The sequence below is a fragment of the Garra rufa genome, chromosome 1 (genome assembly GCF_049309525.1).
Source record: "Garra rufa chromosome 1, GarRuf1.0, whole genome shotgun sequence".
NCBI classification, from domain to species: Eukaryota; Metazoa; Chordata; class Actinopteri; order Cypriniformes; family Cyprinidae; genus Garra; species Garra rufa.
The window spans coordinates 96,437,659-96,455,567 of record NC_133361.1 but is presented as its reverse complement, the minus strand read 5'-3'; the positions used below and the strand labels follow the sequence as shown (position 1 = coordinate 96,455,567).

The 17,909-nt window shown below is 41.7% G+C and overlaps 2 protein-coding genes across 2 annotated transcripts; both read right to left on the bottom strand.

Moving 5' to 3' along the window:
- Positions 1–8,310: 8,310 nt before the first annotated feature.
- Positions 8,311–10,215, bottom strand: LOC141340607 (uncharacterized). The gene is made up of 2 exons (XM_073845652.1): positions 9,511–10,215; positions 8,311–9,402 (listed from the first exon to the last, which is right to left on the bottom strand). The coding sequence occupies exons 1-2, from the start codon at positions 10,213–10,215 to the stop codon at positions 8,311–8,313; spliced, it is 1,797 nt and encodes a 598-aa protein (XP_073701753.1).
- A 246-nt stretch (positions 10,216–10,461) lies between these two features.
- Positions 10,462–17,613, bottom strand: LOC141322593 (serine/threonine-protein kinase pim-1-like). The gene is given in 7 exon segments (XM_073833437.1): positions 10,462–10,537; positions 16,004–16,130; positions 16,245–16,388; positions 16,391–16,417; positions 16,539–16,914; positions 17,324–17,415; positions 17,574–17,613. Coding segments are annotated over 7 exon segments (882 nt in total).
- Positions 17,614–17,909: the final 296 nt, after the last annotated feature.

Sequence of the window (17,909 nt, the reverse complement as noted above, 5' to 3'; positions counted from 1 at the left end):
CATTCACATGCTTTACACTTTCAGTCAATCCTTCAATTTGTCTCACATGTGAAGACTAGTTTTCAGTCAACACACTTAGCTGACATTTTGTTCTAACAAGCTAAAACAGTGTAATTATTCTCAACTCAAACTTAAAATCATTACATAATCATTCATGTATATTTGTATCAGTAATGCATAAAAGTAAGTAGGGTTTTGAAATAAAGTTTGTGAGAGACAGAAAAGTTGCAACTACCCATCAACCATTTTGGTGATTTTGATAGCTATTGTTTTTTTGGTTGGTCAGACCACAAGGTGGTACTGTAGCCTTTGCTAACAAAGAAAGGTCTAATAAATAAATGTCAACATAATGCATAAACAAATACAAAGTTGTAAATGTTAAATAAACTTGGAAAGAAACACTTGTGGACAAAAATGTAGTCATAAATACATGAATGAATAAATGAAAGAATTAATTAACACATAAGTAAATAAAACTATAAATATTACAATTTGTAAATATTTGTAAAGTTTCTTTATATACATTTCAATATGTATTTCACCAAAAATAAAACTCTGAATACTACTGTCATGATTTATTATTCGCATGTGTTTCCTTTTGTAAATACCTATGCACTTTTTGGATTGTAGAAACAGAAGCGCGTCAACGAGACTTTTATTTTGATCTGGTGTATGACGCCATAAGGCTGAGCCGTGCTCCTGCATCAGTAGGCTCGTTTGAGATGCGCCTAGCCTCGCCTGAAATGTAGGCGAGAGTAGGCGGCTGCAGTGAGGGGAGGAGTGAAATAAGCGCAGTCAAGACGGACAGTTCTGAGCTTTGGAAGCGGAACAGATACCTACGAGATCAAAGGCGGATATCGCGTTATTCACACTCACCTGCTGTGTTGCTGACAAACATGATATAATTTAAGTTCTATTGCTTTTATATGGAAATAAATACGATGAACAAAACACTCAAAGTGCCTGCTTTTTAATTCCATACGAAAGGCGTATTTATCATCCGTTTTTACTTTAGTACAAACGTGTATTTTATATTTTTATAGTAATATGACAACAATCACAAATCACACACAGAGATCGCACTGTCGTAGTGTTTGGGAATATTCATGCAGAATTTAAACACATAACCAAATGATATTAGATTAAAAAATAAAACATTTTAGAAAAGAACGCAACATCACAGTTGTTTGAACCAATGAGCATTATGATGTGTCGTCAGCCAGTCGTCTCCCATCGTGCTTTTGGTCAGCGCAGTCGGTGAAAAGCTACTGCGCCCGACTGCTCAATCCGACACAGCCGCCTCGCCATCGCGAGAGTTTTTTGGCACACGTCAGCACGATGTCAGAGCAAGTCGGACGTAACTCGGACACTTTTCTAACCGGCATGCATCTTGCGTTGATCACCGGTGATCGATTCTACGCAGATTTTGCTCATCTCAAACGAGCCTAGTGTTTCAGCTGAAGAAAGGTTTGTTGTCTTTACCGTTTAAACTTTAAAGTGTTTAAATTCATACCGAGCGTTCAGTCTATTTTATATGGCTTACAAGTGATGTAAATGTAATAATTATTAAATGCAACATGGTAATAGTTTATCTAATGATGAACGTTATTTTGAGTGAGTAAAGCACTTCCACACAGCGTCTGATTTCTCTGTGTTAGTGATTCAGATCAGAAACATGAATTACAAACTCTGAGTCAATTGAGTCAGTTGATTCACAAAATGATTCACTGTTTCGAATCTCCGCTCGCTGAGAGACCTGCTGCTTAAAACAGTGTCAATACGAGAACCAACTCAAATATGAGTAATGACAACTTTTACAAACAACTGCAAATGTTTTGTTGTTGTTTTTGTAATGACAACCTTAAAATACAACAGCATTTTGAACGATTAACGTAATATACTATAATAATTAATGTAATATACTAAATGTAATATACCAATCATTAAATACCTGACTGAATAGTAAGTTAAAGTTTTGGGTGTTTGTTTAATCAGATCATTTAGGTCCATTAACTATTACTCTGACTCCCTTACCAGTGCACTGACTACTGAACTAGAGCTGATTGAGATTTTTTTTTCTTCTGATAATTATTGTCATCTTAAACAGGAAAAAGTTTCCAAACACAGAAAAAAACTCCTGCTGAATCAACAGAGATCCATGTGACACACTATTATAAAGATGGTGTTTATTAAAGAGGCGAGTGAAGACATGAAGATTGAATTAACATACAAAGTCAAACATGAAGATACTGAGGAACAAACAGGTTGGTTTTCATTCTCAAAGCTGAACTATCCTATGAACTGTCCTCTACATCTTCTCAATTCATTTACCTTTAGCAGGTGTTTTTCATTTTTTTAATTCTCTAAAAGGCTATTTTTTACTATCATAGTGCTTTGATTTAAAAACAGAATTTAAAGAACTGTGTCTTATTCTAAATAAATGTAGAAAAATCTTTTAGTTGTTCACAGATTAAAAAGACTTCCTCAGTAAAAAGCACTCAAAAGACAGGAGAAAAGCCATACACATGCCAACAGTGTGGAAAGAGTTTCACTCAACCTGGACACCTTGGTGTCCACATGCGAATTCACATAGGAGAGAAGCCTTTTACCTGCCAACAGTGTGGAAATAGTTTCAACCGGAAAGGAAGCCTTAATTTCCACATGACAATTCACACTAGAAAGAGCCTTTTCACCTGTCAACAGTGTGGAGTAAGTTTCACTGAAAAAGGAAGCTTTACCAGACACATGAGAATTCACAATGGAGATCAGTCTTACCAAGTGATTAGTTTGGAAAGAGTTTTGATCAACATGAAAACCTTGAAGTCCATAAGAGAGCTCATACAGAGAAACCCTACACATGCTCTGAGTGTGGAAAGAGTTTCTGTCAAAAACGACATTTTGAAGGCCACATGAAAATACACTCTGGAGAGCAGCCCTACACATGTCCTCAGTGCGGAAAGAGGTTTAATTATAAACAACACTTTGACGAACACATAAGAATTCACACAGGAGAGAAGCCTTTCACTTGCCAGCAATGTGGAAGAAGTTTCAACCGAAAAAGAAACCTTAACAGCCACACGAGAGTTCACTCTGGAGAGAAGTCTTTTGTATGTGGTCACTGTGGAAAAAGTTGCACTTCAATACCACATGAGGTTTCACACATGAGAGAACTGTATTTTTAAGTTATCAGTGTACTATCAGTACTTACACATAACTAGAGAGTGTTTTGTTTTCTCACCTGAGCTCTTTCTTCCTGTCAGTTTGTCTGTCATGTTTGTTTTAAGCCCAAGTCATGCCATCTCTGTTGCTGTAGGTACATTTGTGTAAGGAATTAATTAGCTCAAATTTATAATGATTCAAATAATGAGTCGAATCGAAAGATTCGAGACTTGATTAAATTGATTCAGAATTAATAGATTACACTTCTTAACCATTCGTCCAGCAAAGTGGTCAATTCAGCATACTGTATTAACTCAAAAGGTTTATATTATGTTCCTGGCCAAGATCACAAATAAACCAAAATATTACGTTAGGAAATTTTAAAGCTGAGGTAGCTTGATCTAAACACAGATAGAACTTTTGTGCACATAAAGTCAAGACACTTCTTTTAATGAAACAATGATTTATTGAACTACTCTAAGACACGACGCTAATCTACTAAACACAAATAAACACACACACACACACACACACACACACACACACACACACATTCACACTCACACTCATACAGTTCCGGGGATGAGAAATTACTGAGTTGAAGAGAACCCCAAATGTTCTAGTTTCTTAACTAGTTCTTAGATCGCAACCTTAGAAAATCACAAAAGCAGAGACTTAGCTTTTAACTACTTAGGGAGTATTTTGCACCAGTTTCAGCGAAGTAAAGAGAGATCTTGTTACTTGCATTAGTGCCGGGAACGGGGGTTCCGGGGGCTCGTCTGAGCGAAAGTTCTGGTTGGTTGCTGGTCGATGAAGTCTTTGGGAGATCCTTCGAAGTTGAGGATTGGGTTGCTGGAGCCGATCTTTCGGTTGCCTGGTTACGCAGGTTGATGCGTTCGGAGCTCTTCTGTATCAGAGTTGCGAGACTTTGAAGAGTTTGGCAGTCACGAAGTTTCAGTTTGTTCTGTAGAGTTTTGATGGCACCGTCGCGTGCTTGGTCGAGTGGTCGAGCGCAGATGGAAAAGCACTCAAACCACAAGAGGCGAAAGGCGTGAGGCGAGAGCTCTGAGTTCGCTGAGTTCTTGCTGAGTTCGCTTAGTTCTGTTAGGAACATGAAGTTTTAAACGGGCCGCTAGGGCACGTCCCACGATGCTGGGATCCAATGGCATTGCTGAAGGGGCGGGTCACGCCACCCCCTTTCCGTCCTGTAATTCCTTCTGGTACGTAACTTATTAGGATATGGATTTCTCTGCAACTTTTGTTATTAACTTCAATAAACTATTTCAATGCATAAAGTCAAAACAATATCATTTTCTCGTTCATTCAGACAAACTACAAGCGCCAAGAACACTCATCCCATATCAATAGTATATCGCTTGCATGCTAATACATTTGACAACTTCCTTTCCTAAAGGCATATAATGCATAGATTAAACTCCAATCATCACATAAAACACAGCAGGCATATAAAAGAGAACATACTGTTGCTCTAATAGCAATACTAATAAGTTGATCGTCTCTTAAAGTTTGTCTTTGCAGTGTACGTATCTCTATTGAGAGACGGGGTGTTTTGGAATGTCAGAGGAGAGGGGGACAGGAAGTCCGAAAAACCATGTGAGTCACGCTGGACGCATCATGTGCCATGCCAGCTTTATTTCAGAAGACTGGAGGTTTGTTTCTTAGGTGCTCTGAGACAGAGAGCGTTTTCTTCTCTCTGGATGCGTAAGACGCAGATCTCGACAAAAGCGGTCCATACAATTAGCGTCTGGTGATCATCATGTGATGGTCATGTGTCAATTTTGTGACTGAGAAAGAGGGTCCTTTTGTTTCTTTGGAATATGGCCATTTCTGTTTTGTACGTTGTTCGCCCAAGATTCCTACACATCCCCCTTTTGGCTGGCGATGTTTCTGGTGTGAACATCGGCAGGCACTGGAACAAGAGGCAGAGAGAGAACAAGGCGCACACAAGACACAAACAAAATCTCCATCACTAGCTGAATTCTGGTGCAGGGATTTAGTTATTTGGCCTGGTACAATTAGAGGCACTTGCAATAACGTAGGGCCGCATCGGTGAGAATTATTGTTAATTTGGTAGTTTTGATTGACCGGAGTATCGGGAGTTCAACGAGGCGGTGTAGACGTGTGCTCGATCAGGTGCTACGTCAGACAGTGCATGGGATCGTATTCAAGGCGGGCTATCCATTAAGGAGTCTCTTTCTCATAGCGCATGGGCCATGGGAGTAACTAGGCGTTGCGTTTGAGCGTAACCGTTTTGGTATGACTGTGAACCGTTCGTTAAGATTTATGACGTTGCTAAATCGTAATTCAGCTTGGAGTTTGTTCACATGTCGTTTTAAGGTGGCTAGGTTTAGAATGTTAAACAGAGTGCCTACAGCCGCACCAGCCCCAGCAGAGCGCCCAATAATCGTTTGGGACGCCGGTTGTACCCGCTTAATTCAGCCTGGGTTACTATCATTTTCTGTAATTAGCGCAGCATGTGGTCCACATCTGCCTGCATGTGGGCAAGGGCTTCCCGTGTCTGACGGGTGTCGGCTGTTCTGGAAAACATCATAGGGTCGAATCGGCCATACACCTTTAGAGGTAGACTTTGCGGTTAGCTATTGGTAATCCTGATTACGCAGAGAAACAGGGCGGCGAATCATAACATCTACCTGGAGATAGAAAATGACAACGGGACAGTTAGCCACGAAGATCATGATTTGGCGGGGTTGCTCAAATCGTTAACGAAATTTCTGGCAGTGATTTGCAACTAATTTGGTGTACTGAGTCAATCCCATCTTCAGGGAGCCTAGACTTAAAAGAAAAGTTAGGTCAGTTTCTGATGAGGGCTAGAAGGAAGGGACACATAGAGAAAGGGAGAAAAAGGAAAACACAAAGAGACACAATGACACTGACTGAGGTTAGACAGTAAGGATAAGTGTCACATGTGTGGAGCAGCTCCTCTCTGCTGGGCGGAGGTTGGTCCTAGCAGTGCGGCAAAGGAGAATGTTTAGGTGATTTGTGTTGTGTTTGGGAGGTTAGCTGTGTGTTTACCTAGAAGAATAGAAATCATGTTAGTGTGAGGCATAGTCATGAATTGTCGGTCTGTGTCAGTGGGTTTGGTCTTCCCCCTTTTGCTGTTAGTTGGAATCCCAATGTTTCTTCATCGGCTTTTGGCGAACCTATTGAGGAACTGCCTTGCTGCACTTTTGCCCGATTTTGGTTTGGTGGGCAATAGGCGAGAGCTTGTGGGATTCCTTTCAGTGGGGTAAGGACTTTCTCCGACTGGCGATAGGGAGTGTTCTGTCAAGGATGGCGGAACCGTAATACCACACTTTGTTTCCGACACTGAGTTTCTTGTGTGAAGGAGATGGCTAGCATGGGGCTTTACATCCAAATGTCTCTATATTTCCTGCATCATTTCCTTCAATTTTTTTGAGTTATGCTCGGTGGCTTGGGTTTCTTGGTTGAAGCTGGCAACATATCAGGCATCCTTCTATGTAATCTGCCACATCTTGTTGTATGCCAGGCCACTGTGCAACCTGTTTGATTGGGTTGTAGGTGGTTTTGGCACCACAGTGCACTGTGCATGGTGCATTGTATGCATGCCTAAGCCTCATCCCCCTTTGGCTCTGAGGGACTACAAGCTTTGGCGCAGTTAGGGGCTCAGAGACATATGTGAAGGCACCATTTTGCAGATGCAGCATGTTCTTAATGGATTGGAGGGTGCGGAGGTCTGAAGAAGTGGATTAGTCGAGTGTAGATCTCGTAGGAGAGTAAAGTTCGAAGATGTGAGCAGAAATGGGTAGGTCTGCTGATGTGGGAGGAGGAGGGGTGTTGCATACCAGTGGTATGTTGGTGGCGGGTAAGAGCTGTAGCCATCGGGATGGGTGGGAGGGCATGAAATGTATTGAATGGTTGTGATGGGCAAGGGTCGCTGTTGAGCCGGACCACGCCCGCTTTCAGATTGCCCTGGTGATTGTCTGGGCAGTCATGGACTTACGCTGTGGGTATCAGTTTCATTGGGCCACAGTCCGGGACGTCCTTTGCAAAAGAGTCCCTGTACTCATGTAGAATTTCTTTAAGTCCTTGGTGATCTGCTTTCTTGAGTCTGGTGTCCTTTGGTAGGCTTTGGTGTCTGTGCTTCGTTGCTTTGAAGAGATTCAGGCTGCCGGCTGAGTTTTCCTGCCCAGGGGCTAGCACTGCGACAGATACTAAAGTGTCTTGGACATCAACTCAGAACTTATGGCAGTTCTGAGTTGAGGGGGGACCTGAGTCCCACGCTTGCAGTGAGCAGAGGGAAGGGCCTTGTTCTTTGCTGCTTGGCGTTGAACTTGAGCTTGGCCTTGACTTTGACACTGCATCGTCACTAAGCAAATTGAAGGCAACGTCTGTGGCTTGACACTGCGACTCATTGGGGACTACTGACTGGAAGGGCAGTGGCTCACGGACTTGCGTCCACAACTTCAGGTGCTTAAAGTCTATCAAGGGTTTGAAGCGATTTAGCAGATCTTTTCCTATGAGGAGCGGATAGTTGTTTAGAGGTGAGATGTAGACTGGGTGGATGAGATTCATCGGTCCCACTGTTAGGTGAATTGGGGCCACATGTTTCAGCTGTAGGCCCATGTTTGAGTATGCTTGCAGGTTCAGTTCGCACCTTTGGAGTTTGAAAGTTCCATCAGTTATAGTTCTTTGAATTTTCTCAAGGAGTTCAGTTGACATTAGAGTGATGTCGGCTCCTGTGTCTAGAAGGGCTTCCACTTTGACATGACCCTCGATGGTGATGGGAAGGTAAAACTTTCTCGTTGTACCTTTCTCGGTGAGATCGCCTAGGAGTTGAGGGGCTGGAGTTTGAGATGAGATAGGTACGAGTTCAGGACTGATTCTGTGTTCTTCGGAGGAGTGGCAGACGACCAGGACAGCACTTTCAGGTGACTGAGTTGTTATATCAGCAGGTGTTTGTTGGAATCTTCTGTGATCTGACGTGTCATGTGTTGAGTCAGTTTCTGTCACTTGCTCTGGATGTTTAAAGAAGCTTTCTTGTCCATCTGAAGTTATGACAGTTACAGTGTTTTTGGGGTAACGAGAAGAGGTGCTGTTCTGTGTGGTTTGTTGGACCAGGTGGTCGTTGCCTTCTTGTCTGGCCGCTAGTCAGGCCGCAGTGGGTTTCTCTTTCTTTTCCCACTTCCTATCCTCCTTTTTGCGTTTGAAGAACTCTTGCATCATCATTTTTATCAGTTCTTGTGAATCAAAACACGGCAATGTCTCTTCTTCATGTGTAGATTCAGCTTGAGCTTGATCAGTGTGGGATCTTTGTAAGTTCTTTCGTCGATTTGTTGGACTGGTTGCATTAGATTCCCACGAGCCATTTCCTGAGCTTCCTGATGAGGTTGGCCGACTCCATGATCTCTCCCATCGATTCTCACAAGGTCTTGGATGGTACCAGGATTTTTCCCAGTAGCGTTCAGGTGAGTGTTGTCGTCCGCGTGTTCCATCCCAGCGGTCGTTTCTTTGTGTAGGTCGGGCGCCAAAGTGAAAGTCACGTTCTCTGTTGAATGAGGATGGTCTCCATTCTCTAGGAGGTGGCTTGAAGCTTTCTTGGTGTTGGGCGCCCTCTAGGGTCATTTCTTGACATTGTGTGTTAAAATCAAGAACTGCAGTAGACTTGGTGCCTTTTTCTGACGCCATCTTTTGCTTGCCGTAGGCTTTGTGCGCCAGGTCTCGCAGCTGTTGAGACGTCATTGTTTGTGGGCATGCAAGGACGCCAAGGTGGTGGCTTACCGCAGGATGGAGATTTCTCAGAAAGAGAGTCTTAAAGTTCATGTCCTGCTCCATGTCAGGTTCGTTGCGAGCTCCGAAGTATGCTTCTCTAAGCCGGCTATAGTATGCCTGGGAGGATTCCTGACGACCCTGTTTTGTCTCCAGGGCGGCCACCAGTCCTTGCTCTGATTCTGGGACTGCAAATTCCTTGATGAGGGCTTGGCGGAGCGATTGGTAGTCATTCTTTGTGTGAGAAGGCTGTCGGTCCAGGAAGCTCCGCACTTCAGGGCTGGATGTCGTTCGCAGCAGATAAAGTCTGTCTTTGTCAGTAACATTGGGTCTCGTTTCTAAGTGAAAATCGACATCATTCAAGTAAGAGTGGACGTCTTGACCATCTGGCACATTCGGGGTGAATTTGCTGATGTTTCGGGTCAGCTTGTCAAGGTCTTTGAGGTCCATGCCATGTGATGGGTTATGGCTGGCCTTGGGGAGTTCTCGTAGCTTGGGTGTGAGGTAGGTTTCTTCAGAGGGAGCTGGCGAGGGTTTCTGAGTCGCTTCCTCCCCCTTTTGCTCACGTGAAATTCCAGGAACATGGGACCCGGGCCTGCTTGGCAGGGGTGAGGGCGGGGCCCGTCGCATCCTGGTTGGCTCAGGGCGCAGTTCATAAGCATGTATGAGTTCGTTTTTGACACTGTCCAATTCCTCTTTCATGTCGTCAAGTTGTTGAGTGAGGTAACTTATCTCAGTTCTTGCCTCGGTCAGATGCGTTTCGAGGGCTTTAATTCTGCTGTTCTTGTCTCTGAAGTCCAGCCTTGCCTTTTCCAGTAGCTGCTCTGCGTACTGTAGCTTGTCGCTGAGGTCGGCGCGGGCGGACTTTGCTTGCTCCATTTCTTGTGTGTTGTTTGCTAGAGTTTCTTGTAGTTTAGCGATCTCCTCAGTTGCTCTGGGATCCGTCTCGTTGGACCCTTCCCGTCGATCTTGAGCCTCCAGCTCTAGCTGCTCGATGCGTCGCTGTGCGCGTTTCAGCTCCTGCTGGAGATAGGCGGCTTGTCTGTCGCTCCGTTTGAGGGAGGCGACGAGGGTGTGACTCAGGGAGCCAGTGATCTTTGCTAGCTCTTTGTGTCCGTAGCTCTGACCTGGATCATGTTTCATGATGCCTGTTATGTTGTTGTCCAGTTGGTCTTGTGTCTGGTGTTTGACAGCTTCGGCGGCTTTGGGTAAGAGGCTGTCCGTCACGGCGCTTAGCCAGATTTCCAAGTCCTCCCAGTGACCAACGGGGTCTGTTGGGCGAGGCATGTTTTGATGCCGTGAGGAAAGACCAGACCACTGACTGACACAGACCTGTAGAAAGAAGAACAAACAAACAAAACAAACAAACAAAACCAAAACAGTGGTTTGAGTGTGGTGGTGTCGGGTGTAAGTGGGTTTTGGGTGTGTTGTGTCGAGGTGAGCGTGGTTCTCCCCGCAGGTGGTTCACTGGTGTGCACGCCTCCAGCTAGCGTCGCTATGGAGGAGGCGAGGGGGTACCCACGGGTGTTGTAGCTAGAATAGAGAGAGGAAAGAGGAACAAACACCCACAGCAAAGAACGGCGTAGTCGTCGGCTGCTTCCCCCTTTTTCTAAAGAGAAGAGAGAAAAGAGACAACAACAAAAGGAACACTTTGGGAAGAAGGTAGAAAGAGAGAGATTGGGAGAGAGAGGGAAAGTGAAATACACCTTTCTGGCCCCAGAATGAGTACAGTCAAGTTTTTTTTTTTTTTAACTTGATGTATGCTTCTAGATACGGTGCTCAGAAACGGGAATTTCAACACGCCAGGACTATGATTGTTATTATAATCTCCTCCTGGGTATGGGAACATACAATAACAATGACAGTATTGGCTTTGCGACTGGTAGGATTGACACTGTACACCAATCAGAGCGTTTCTGGAAACGGGTTCACGACTGGCGCCTATCAGTCCTCGCTGGACTCGTTGGGACCTTGGCTGTAGGGTTCCACGATGAGAGGGGAAAGTGAGAGTTAGGCACAAGTTTAATTGGCGTTTTCAAGTTGTATGAACATTGATTAAATGTCTTTTAAACAACCAAAATTCTCTGCTTTTATGATTCTCACAGGCACAATCGAGGAAATAGCAGCAGTAGTCAAATCAAGAGGAGGACAGCTAGGTGAAAGAGAGAGAGTGAGGAGAGAGACAGCCAATTGGAAATGAGGTTTCGCTCCCAAGTCAGGGAATATGACAAGACTTGATTATTACAATTACAATTAAAGCCTTGGTTTGCAAATTAAAATTGATGTTTCAATTCAGTAATGATTGTGGGAGAACTAAAACTAACTAACGCTTTGTTAAAGTTTTAGTCAGCAGTTGTAATCAAATGAATCAACACAAACCATTGAGGTATGGGAAAAGGAACAACTATTGATTGTAAAAAGGAGTCGTTTTCAAATCAATAATGATTGTTCCTGGTTATAATTTAGAAGTTTTCATTAAAAATTGGTCAAGGAAATTATAATTTCTCTATTCAACGTGTATCATTGCCGTCTGAAAAGGGGAAATGTGATTATGATTAAACTTAAAATTTAAATCAAAAATTAAAATTAGAGATTAAAATTCAAAATTGACAAATTTTAACATACAATTTTCAACTTGGCAATGAAAGTTGGTGACCAAATTTTTAATGATGCCTCATTAAAATTGATTACAAATAATCAATGTCAAATCAATCACGGAAATTGCGGTGTGGCAAGGAGATGTGATTATTTATCAAGATTGATCAACGTAATCAAATTAATCAGCTTGAAAATAGTACTTGATTATAAAGCTTGTAATAGTTTAAACTGGCAATGCAAACAGTCAAAAAGGAGAGAGCCTTAAATCGAAAAAAATAAAATGTTTTAATTTGAGATTTATGATAGGGCTTTAATGGTTTGTTACAATCGCATCAAAAAGAGATTTAAAGTTTAAAATTGTCAATATTCCTGTCACATGGGAGGAGGGAAGAAATACAAGGAATAGTGTACAGAGATATGAAGTAAAGAAGTTTGCAGAATGAGTGTTAAAGTTCAAAGCTTGTGATTGAGTCACCCAAACAACGTTACACACACTGAGTTCAAACACAATGGATCACCCTAACCGATTGCGTGCTAACTGCTATTTTTCAAGGCTAATGGTTTTACATAGGCTTCAATGCACACGCGTTAGCTTTAGCTAGGTTAGCTATACCACTTGTTGTTTACAATATGAGCAGGCGGACTGCGCCTGCACAACGAAACTCTGCCCCGGAAAAGGTATGTTAGGATTTCCGGGTCACAGCGTTTCTATGGCAACCACCAGCGTGTGGTTCAGCAGTCTTAAATACAATGCATGAAATGACAGGACATTTCGGAATTGCAAAGCAAATAAGCACTATTTAGATTATTTTATAGCACCGTCTCAACTCATTAGAGTGAGGCACATTTATCCACAGATTCACTGCGATTAATTCGATTTTGTGCTAGTCTGTTTAAACAGCACGTGGACTCAGCCACACAATTTTAAGATCTCAAAATTTCTCCCATAAAGCAACGTGTGGGTGCTCGCGCTGAGCGCCACGTCTTAACTTCACTAACGTTAGTTTTAAGTGAATACTTGGTAAAAGAGCATTAGGTCGCGAGCCTAAAGATCTTAAACCGGGAGTCAGCTTAAGTTTTCACTCTGGAACACGCAGGGTAAAACACTAGCTGCAAGGCCTTTTGACAGAGAGGAAAAACAAGGAACACGCTCGTTTTTCTTCTTTTCTTTGTCTCAATTTCTAAAACTTTACTGCAGTTTAAATTCTTTACACAACAACTCGAAGTTACGCTTTCATTCATTCATTCCAGACTGGCAGCCACAATAAAGCATACAGTACACAATTAACTGTTTCTCTGTCTCTGAACTATTTCTTCCGGATAAAAAAAAAATAGAACAGATACACATACAGAATGACTTGTTTTATGTTCAAATAGTTAGATGTGTTCGCGTTATATTCTCCACCATATGTAAGGAATTAATTAGCTCAAATTTATAATGATTCAAATAATGAGTCGAATCGAAAGATTCGAGACTTGATTAAATTGATTCAGAATTAATAGATTACACTTCTTAACCATTCGTCCAGCAAAGTGGTCAATTCAGCATACTGTATTAACTCAAAAGGTTTATATTATGTTCCTGGCCAAGATCACAAATAAACCAAAATATTACGTTAGGAAATTTTAAAGCTGAGGTAGCTTGATCTAAACACAGATAGAACTTTTGTGCACATAAAGTCAAGACACTTCTTTTAACGAAACAATGATTTATTGAACTACTCTAAGACACGACGCTAATCTACTAAACACAAATAAACACACACACACACACACACACACACACACACACACACACACACATTCACACATTCACACTCACACTCATACAGTTCCGGGGATGAGAAATTACTGAGTTGAAGGGAACCCCAAATGTTCTAGTATCTTAACTAGTTCTTAGATCGCAACCTTAGAAAATCACAAAAGCAGAGACTTAGCTTTTAACTACTTAGGGAGTATTTTGCACCAGTTTCAGCGAAGTAAAGAGAGATCTTGTTACTTGCATTAGTGCCGGGAACGGGGGTTCCGGGGGCTCGTCTGAGCGAAAGTTCTGGTTGGTTGCTGGTCGATGAAGTCTTTGGGAGATCCTTCGAAGTTGAGGATTGGGTTGCTGGAGCCGATCTTTCGGTTGCCTGGTTACGCAGGTTGATGCGTTCGGAGCTCTTCTGTATCAGAGTTGCGAGACTTTGAAGAGTTTGGCAGTCACGAAGTTTCAGTTTGTTCTGTAGAGTTTTGATGGCACCGTCGCGTGCTTGGTCGAGTGGTCGAGCGGTCGAGCGCAGATGGAAAAGCACTCAAACCACAAGAGGCGAAAGGCGTGAGGCGAGAGCTCTGAGTTCGCTGAGTTCTGTTAGGAACATGAAGTTTTAAACGGGCCGCTAGGGCACGTCCCACGATGCTGGGATCCAATGGCATTGCTGAAGGGGCGGGTCACGCCACCCCCTTTCCGTCCGGTAATTCCTTCTGGTACGTAACTTATTAGGATATGGATTTCTCTGCAACTTTTGTTATTAACTTCAATAAACTATTTCAATGCATAAAGTCAAAACAATATCATTTTCTCGTTCATTCAGACAAACTACAAGCGCCAAGAACACTCATCCCATATCAATAGTATATCGCTTGCATGCTAATACATTTGACAACTTCCTTTCCTAAAGGCATATAATGCATAGATTAAACTCCAATCATCACATAAAACACAGCAGGCATATAAAAGAGAACATACTGTTGCTCTAATAGCAATACTAATAAGTTGATCGTCTCTTAAAGTTTGTCTTTGCAGTGTACGTATCTCTATTGAGAGACGGGGTGTTTTGGAATGTCAGAGGAGAGGGGGACAGGAAGTCCGAAAAACCATGTGAGTCACGCTGGACGCATCATGTGCCATGCCAGCTTTATTTCAGAAGACTGGAGGTTTGTTTCTTAGGTGCTCTGAGACAGAGAGCGTTTTCTTCTCTCTGGATGCGTAAGACGCAGATCTCGACAAAAGCGGTCCATACAATTAGCGTCTGGTGATCATCATGTGATGGTCATGTGTCAATTTTGTGACTGAGAAAGAGGGTCCTTTTGTTTCTTTGGAATATGGCCATTTCTGTTTTGTACGTTGTTCGCCCAAGATTCCTACATTTGTTTTCATAATGGACTCTTCAATGGAAAGCAACATGAGTCATTTTTCATTAGTAAAGTTCTGTAAAGTACCACCAACACCAGATCAACTCATTCTCGGTGTAGGGAGCATTGTGATGCTGCACCAGAGCTATATGACAGAAGGACTGAATTACCTCTGCTCTTCAATTTATATCAGGACTGAAGCTGGTAAAGCTGTTTTTGAATTAGTTTATTCATTATCTGCTGACATCTTGATAGATTTAATAGTCTTTTATTTGTAGTCTATTTCAGTGTTACTCAACATTAAGTAGGGCAGCTTAGATAAAATGTTCACTTTATCAAGCCATTCTAAGAACAATGGGGCTTGGTTTCAACCAGACTCCGAGACAAAGGCAGTTTTATCATTTCTAGATAAACAGAGCAGCATGTCCATGAAAGGTCCATGAGCTGGGACTTGAAATTGGGACACCCAGAGCGCAATGGTGCTACATGTTGGTGCTCTGCCCACAAGGCTATTGGCACCGACATGAGAGCGTTTTGATTATCATGTACATTGTTTGATTGTTTTTAGTAGATACTTATTTTAAACAAAATATAAAAATGGTTTAAGGGGAAAAACTCTGAACCCACATACAGTATATTTTATGTCACATAAAACATGTGATCTTACCTCTCAATATTCATATCTTATTGTGGTGCACTGATTAAATTTGTCTACTGCTTGGTGCAAATCAATATATTAATGTCATTAAACTCAATCCAATGTATATGATTTACAACTGAATTGCTCTGCAGTGCATTAAGAAAAAACACTGCCTGTATCCAAGCTGTTCCTGCAAGTTTAACAACAAAATAAATGTTTTCCCTGATTATTTTACCAACTTGGCCTAGCTTAGTGCATTTTAACAACTTGGCTTATCTTAGTGCAGCATTACGGTAAAACTAGAACAAGTGTACCAAACATGAACAATATCTTCCACCTAACAGCTTAACTTGAACATAAAAACTAAACAAAATATATTGTCGCTACCTGTATTTTTCGGGAGTTGTATTACCACTGTATTTGGCATTTATTTTGAGTAATATTTTATTATAGTTTTGTTATGATATAAGCAATTTTAAGTAAGCCATAGATTTTTTTTATATAAAAAGTATAAAACTGCTTTAAAAATATACAATATAATTCTATATCATATTTAAATACTGCGGATCAGTAATATTGCCAGTTATGTATAAAACCTCACAAATGTTTACAATATTTAAACATCCCTAAATACAGGATTTTGTCAGTAATAAGACCTAAGCCGATGCACGCAAAGGCCACTCACGTCAGCTTTCAGACACAACTATGACAGTATAAACCTACGCATTCAGTTTAACTGGCAGGCGATTAGGAAAACCCAATACAAACCAGTCATGGTAAAGCATGTGCTCCAGGGGAATCCTGCACTCTGGACGACGCTGCAGACAAGCCCACAAAAAAATTATGCATTCTGTAGGGGGAAAAAGGAGAGAAATTAGATTACTACCTTAACCAACATTCTATCTTTAACTTTTTACACAACTTAATTCATGCTATATAATTACTCAAATAATATAAATCTCGCCTTTCGACACAGCAAATACAGACTGGTTGTTGCCCAAGCAGTATAAGTCTTTGTCTGTTGGAAAACGCCCATGCAGCATTGTGAACAGGAGCACCCCAAGTGAATACACTGTTGCAGGCTATGCATGGTATCTGCCTCTGTCAAAAAGTCTGGAGCGAGGTACGGTTTGGTGCCTGGGGGAAAGAAATTATGTTAGACATTTACAACACCACGCATGTTACAGGATACATGCATATACAGGATGTGCCTGAGTGAGCTAATCAATTTGATAGCAAAGCGATGCATGATATTTACCACAGAGGACAGTGTAGCCTGAATCCCTGAGGGCTCCACATCCGAAGTCAATTAATTTGATTTTCAATGTTGTCGGGTTCATGAGCACATTTTGCAGCTTGATGTCACGATGGAAAACACCGCGATAACAACAAAAGTTTGCTGTGTAAATGGCTTGCCACATTATGTACTGTGTGATCTGCTCGTTGATCACACCTCCGCTGCATTTCAGAAATTTTTGCAAATCCATGCTTGGCACGGGATGCTCTATGACCATGAGGTAATAGTCTGGGTTATCCTGCCAGTCCAACAATTCAATGATATGAGGACAGTTGGGTTCCCTATTGATGATAACTGCCAACACAATCTCTAAGGGAAGAGGTTTTGGATTAAAAGCCTAGAAAATAAAAATATGAAAATTAGATTGGGGTCTTTTGCCACACTGTTGTATATGATTTACATCAATATTAGATGTTATTATGTTATATCATAAGAGGGTAAACAGTGAATGAGAAAAAAAATGCAGAGAGTAAAGCATACTTAAAGAGATGATATATGTTGTATCTTTTCTCTTTGAAACATATTTCACCGCCACCTGATTAATAAAACAAAGAATAAACAATTAGCAATGGACAGAGGTGATTTCATTAAAATCATGAATCTGAAAAGAAGTAAATCAACAAGCAGTAACGTAAAACCTAGTAAAGCGTGTTTGTTCATTCTGACTGTTTTAAAAGTTTTACATTTCTAACTAGTGAACATAAGATACATTAAAATGGCTTGCAGTAAGTTAAAAAAACCCATACCTTTAGACCATCCTTGATGCGAATCCCTTTTCGCACGGAACCAGCTCCTTCACCCAGCCTGCCACCAAATTTGTACCGGGAACAAATGTGATCTGTTAAAAGAATATCAATGTGACAATGACATTTCATTTTTATTCATTTGAGACACTGGAAGATTATTTAAATAAACTTCAACAAAGCTAAAGGGTGATTCAAAGTATTTAAAAAACTTACATAATACAGCTGTATTGGTTTTCAACAGTAAACTTACCTTTGTCCTGCTCAAAGACAGCATCTTCTTGAGTACGCATTGCAGAATGCCCCAATCTACTTTGGGATGACCTGCCCAGTCTTCTTTGTGACGCCCTTTGTGAAAAATCCATTGTTCTTTTTTGGGACGCACTGCAGAGGCAATGTCCCTCTCAGGTTTGGGATGCACAGCAGATGAGTGTCCCTCTCGGCTTTGGGACCCACCGCAGAGGCAATGTCCCTCTCAGGTTTGGGATGCACAGCAGATGAGTGTCCCTTTCGGCTTTAGGACGCAGAACAGAGGCAATGTCCATCTCGACTTTGGGACGCACCACAGAGGCAACGTCCCTTTCGGCTT

Bases quoted from the DNA above. Each gene is read 5' to 3' on its own strand.
- LOC141340607 (XM_073845652.1), bottom strand. From the start codon at position 10,215: ATGCCTCGCCCAACAGACCCCGTTGGTCACTGGGAGGACTTGGAAATC. The intron at 9,403-9,510 runs GTTCCTGGAATT...GAACTCCCCAAG, and splicing joins CAAGCAGGCCCGGGTCCCAT to GCCAGCCATAACCCATCACA.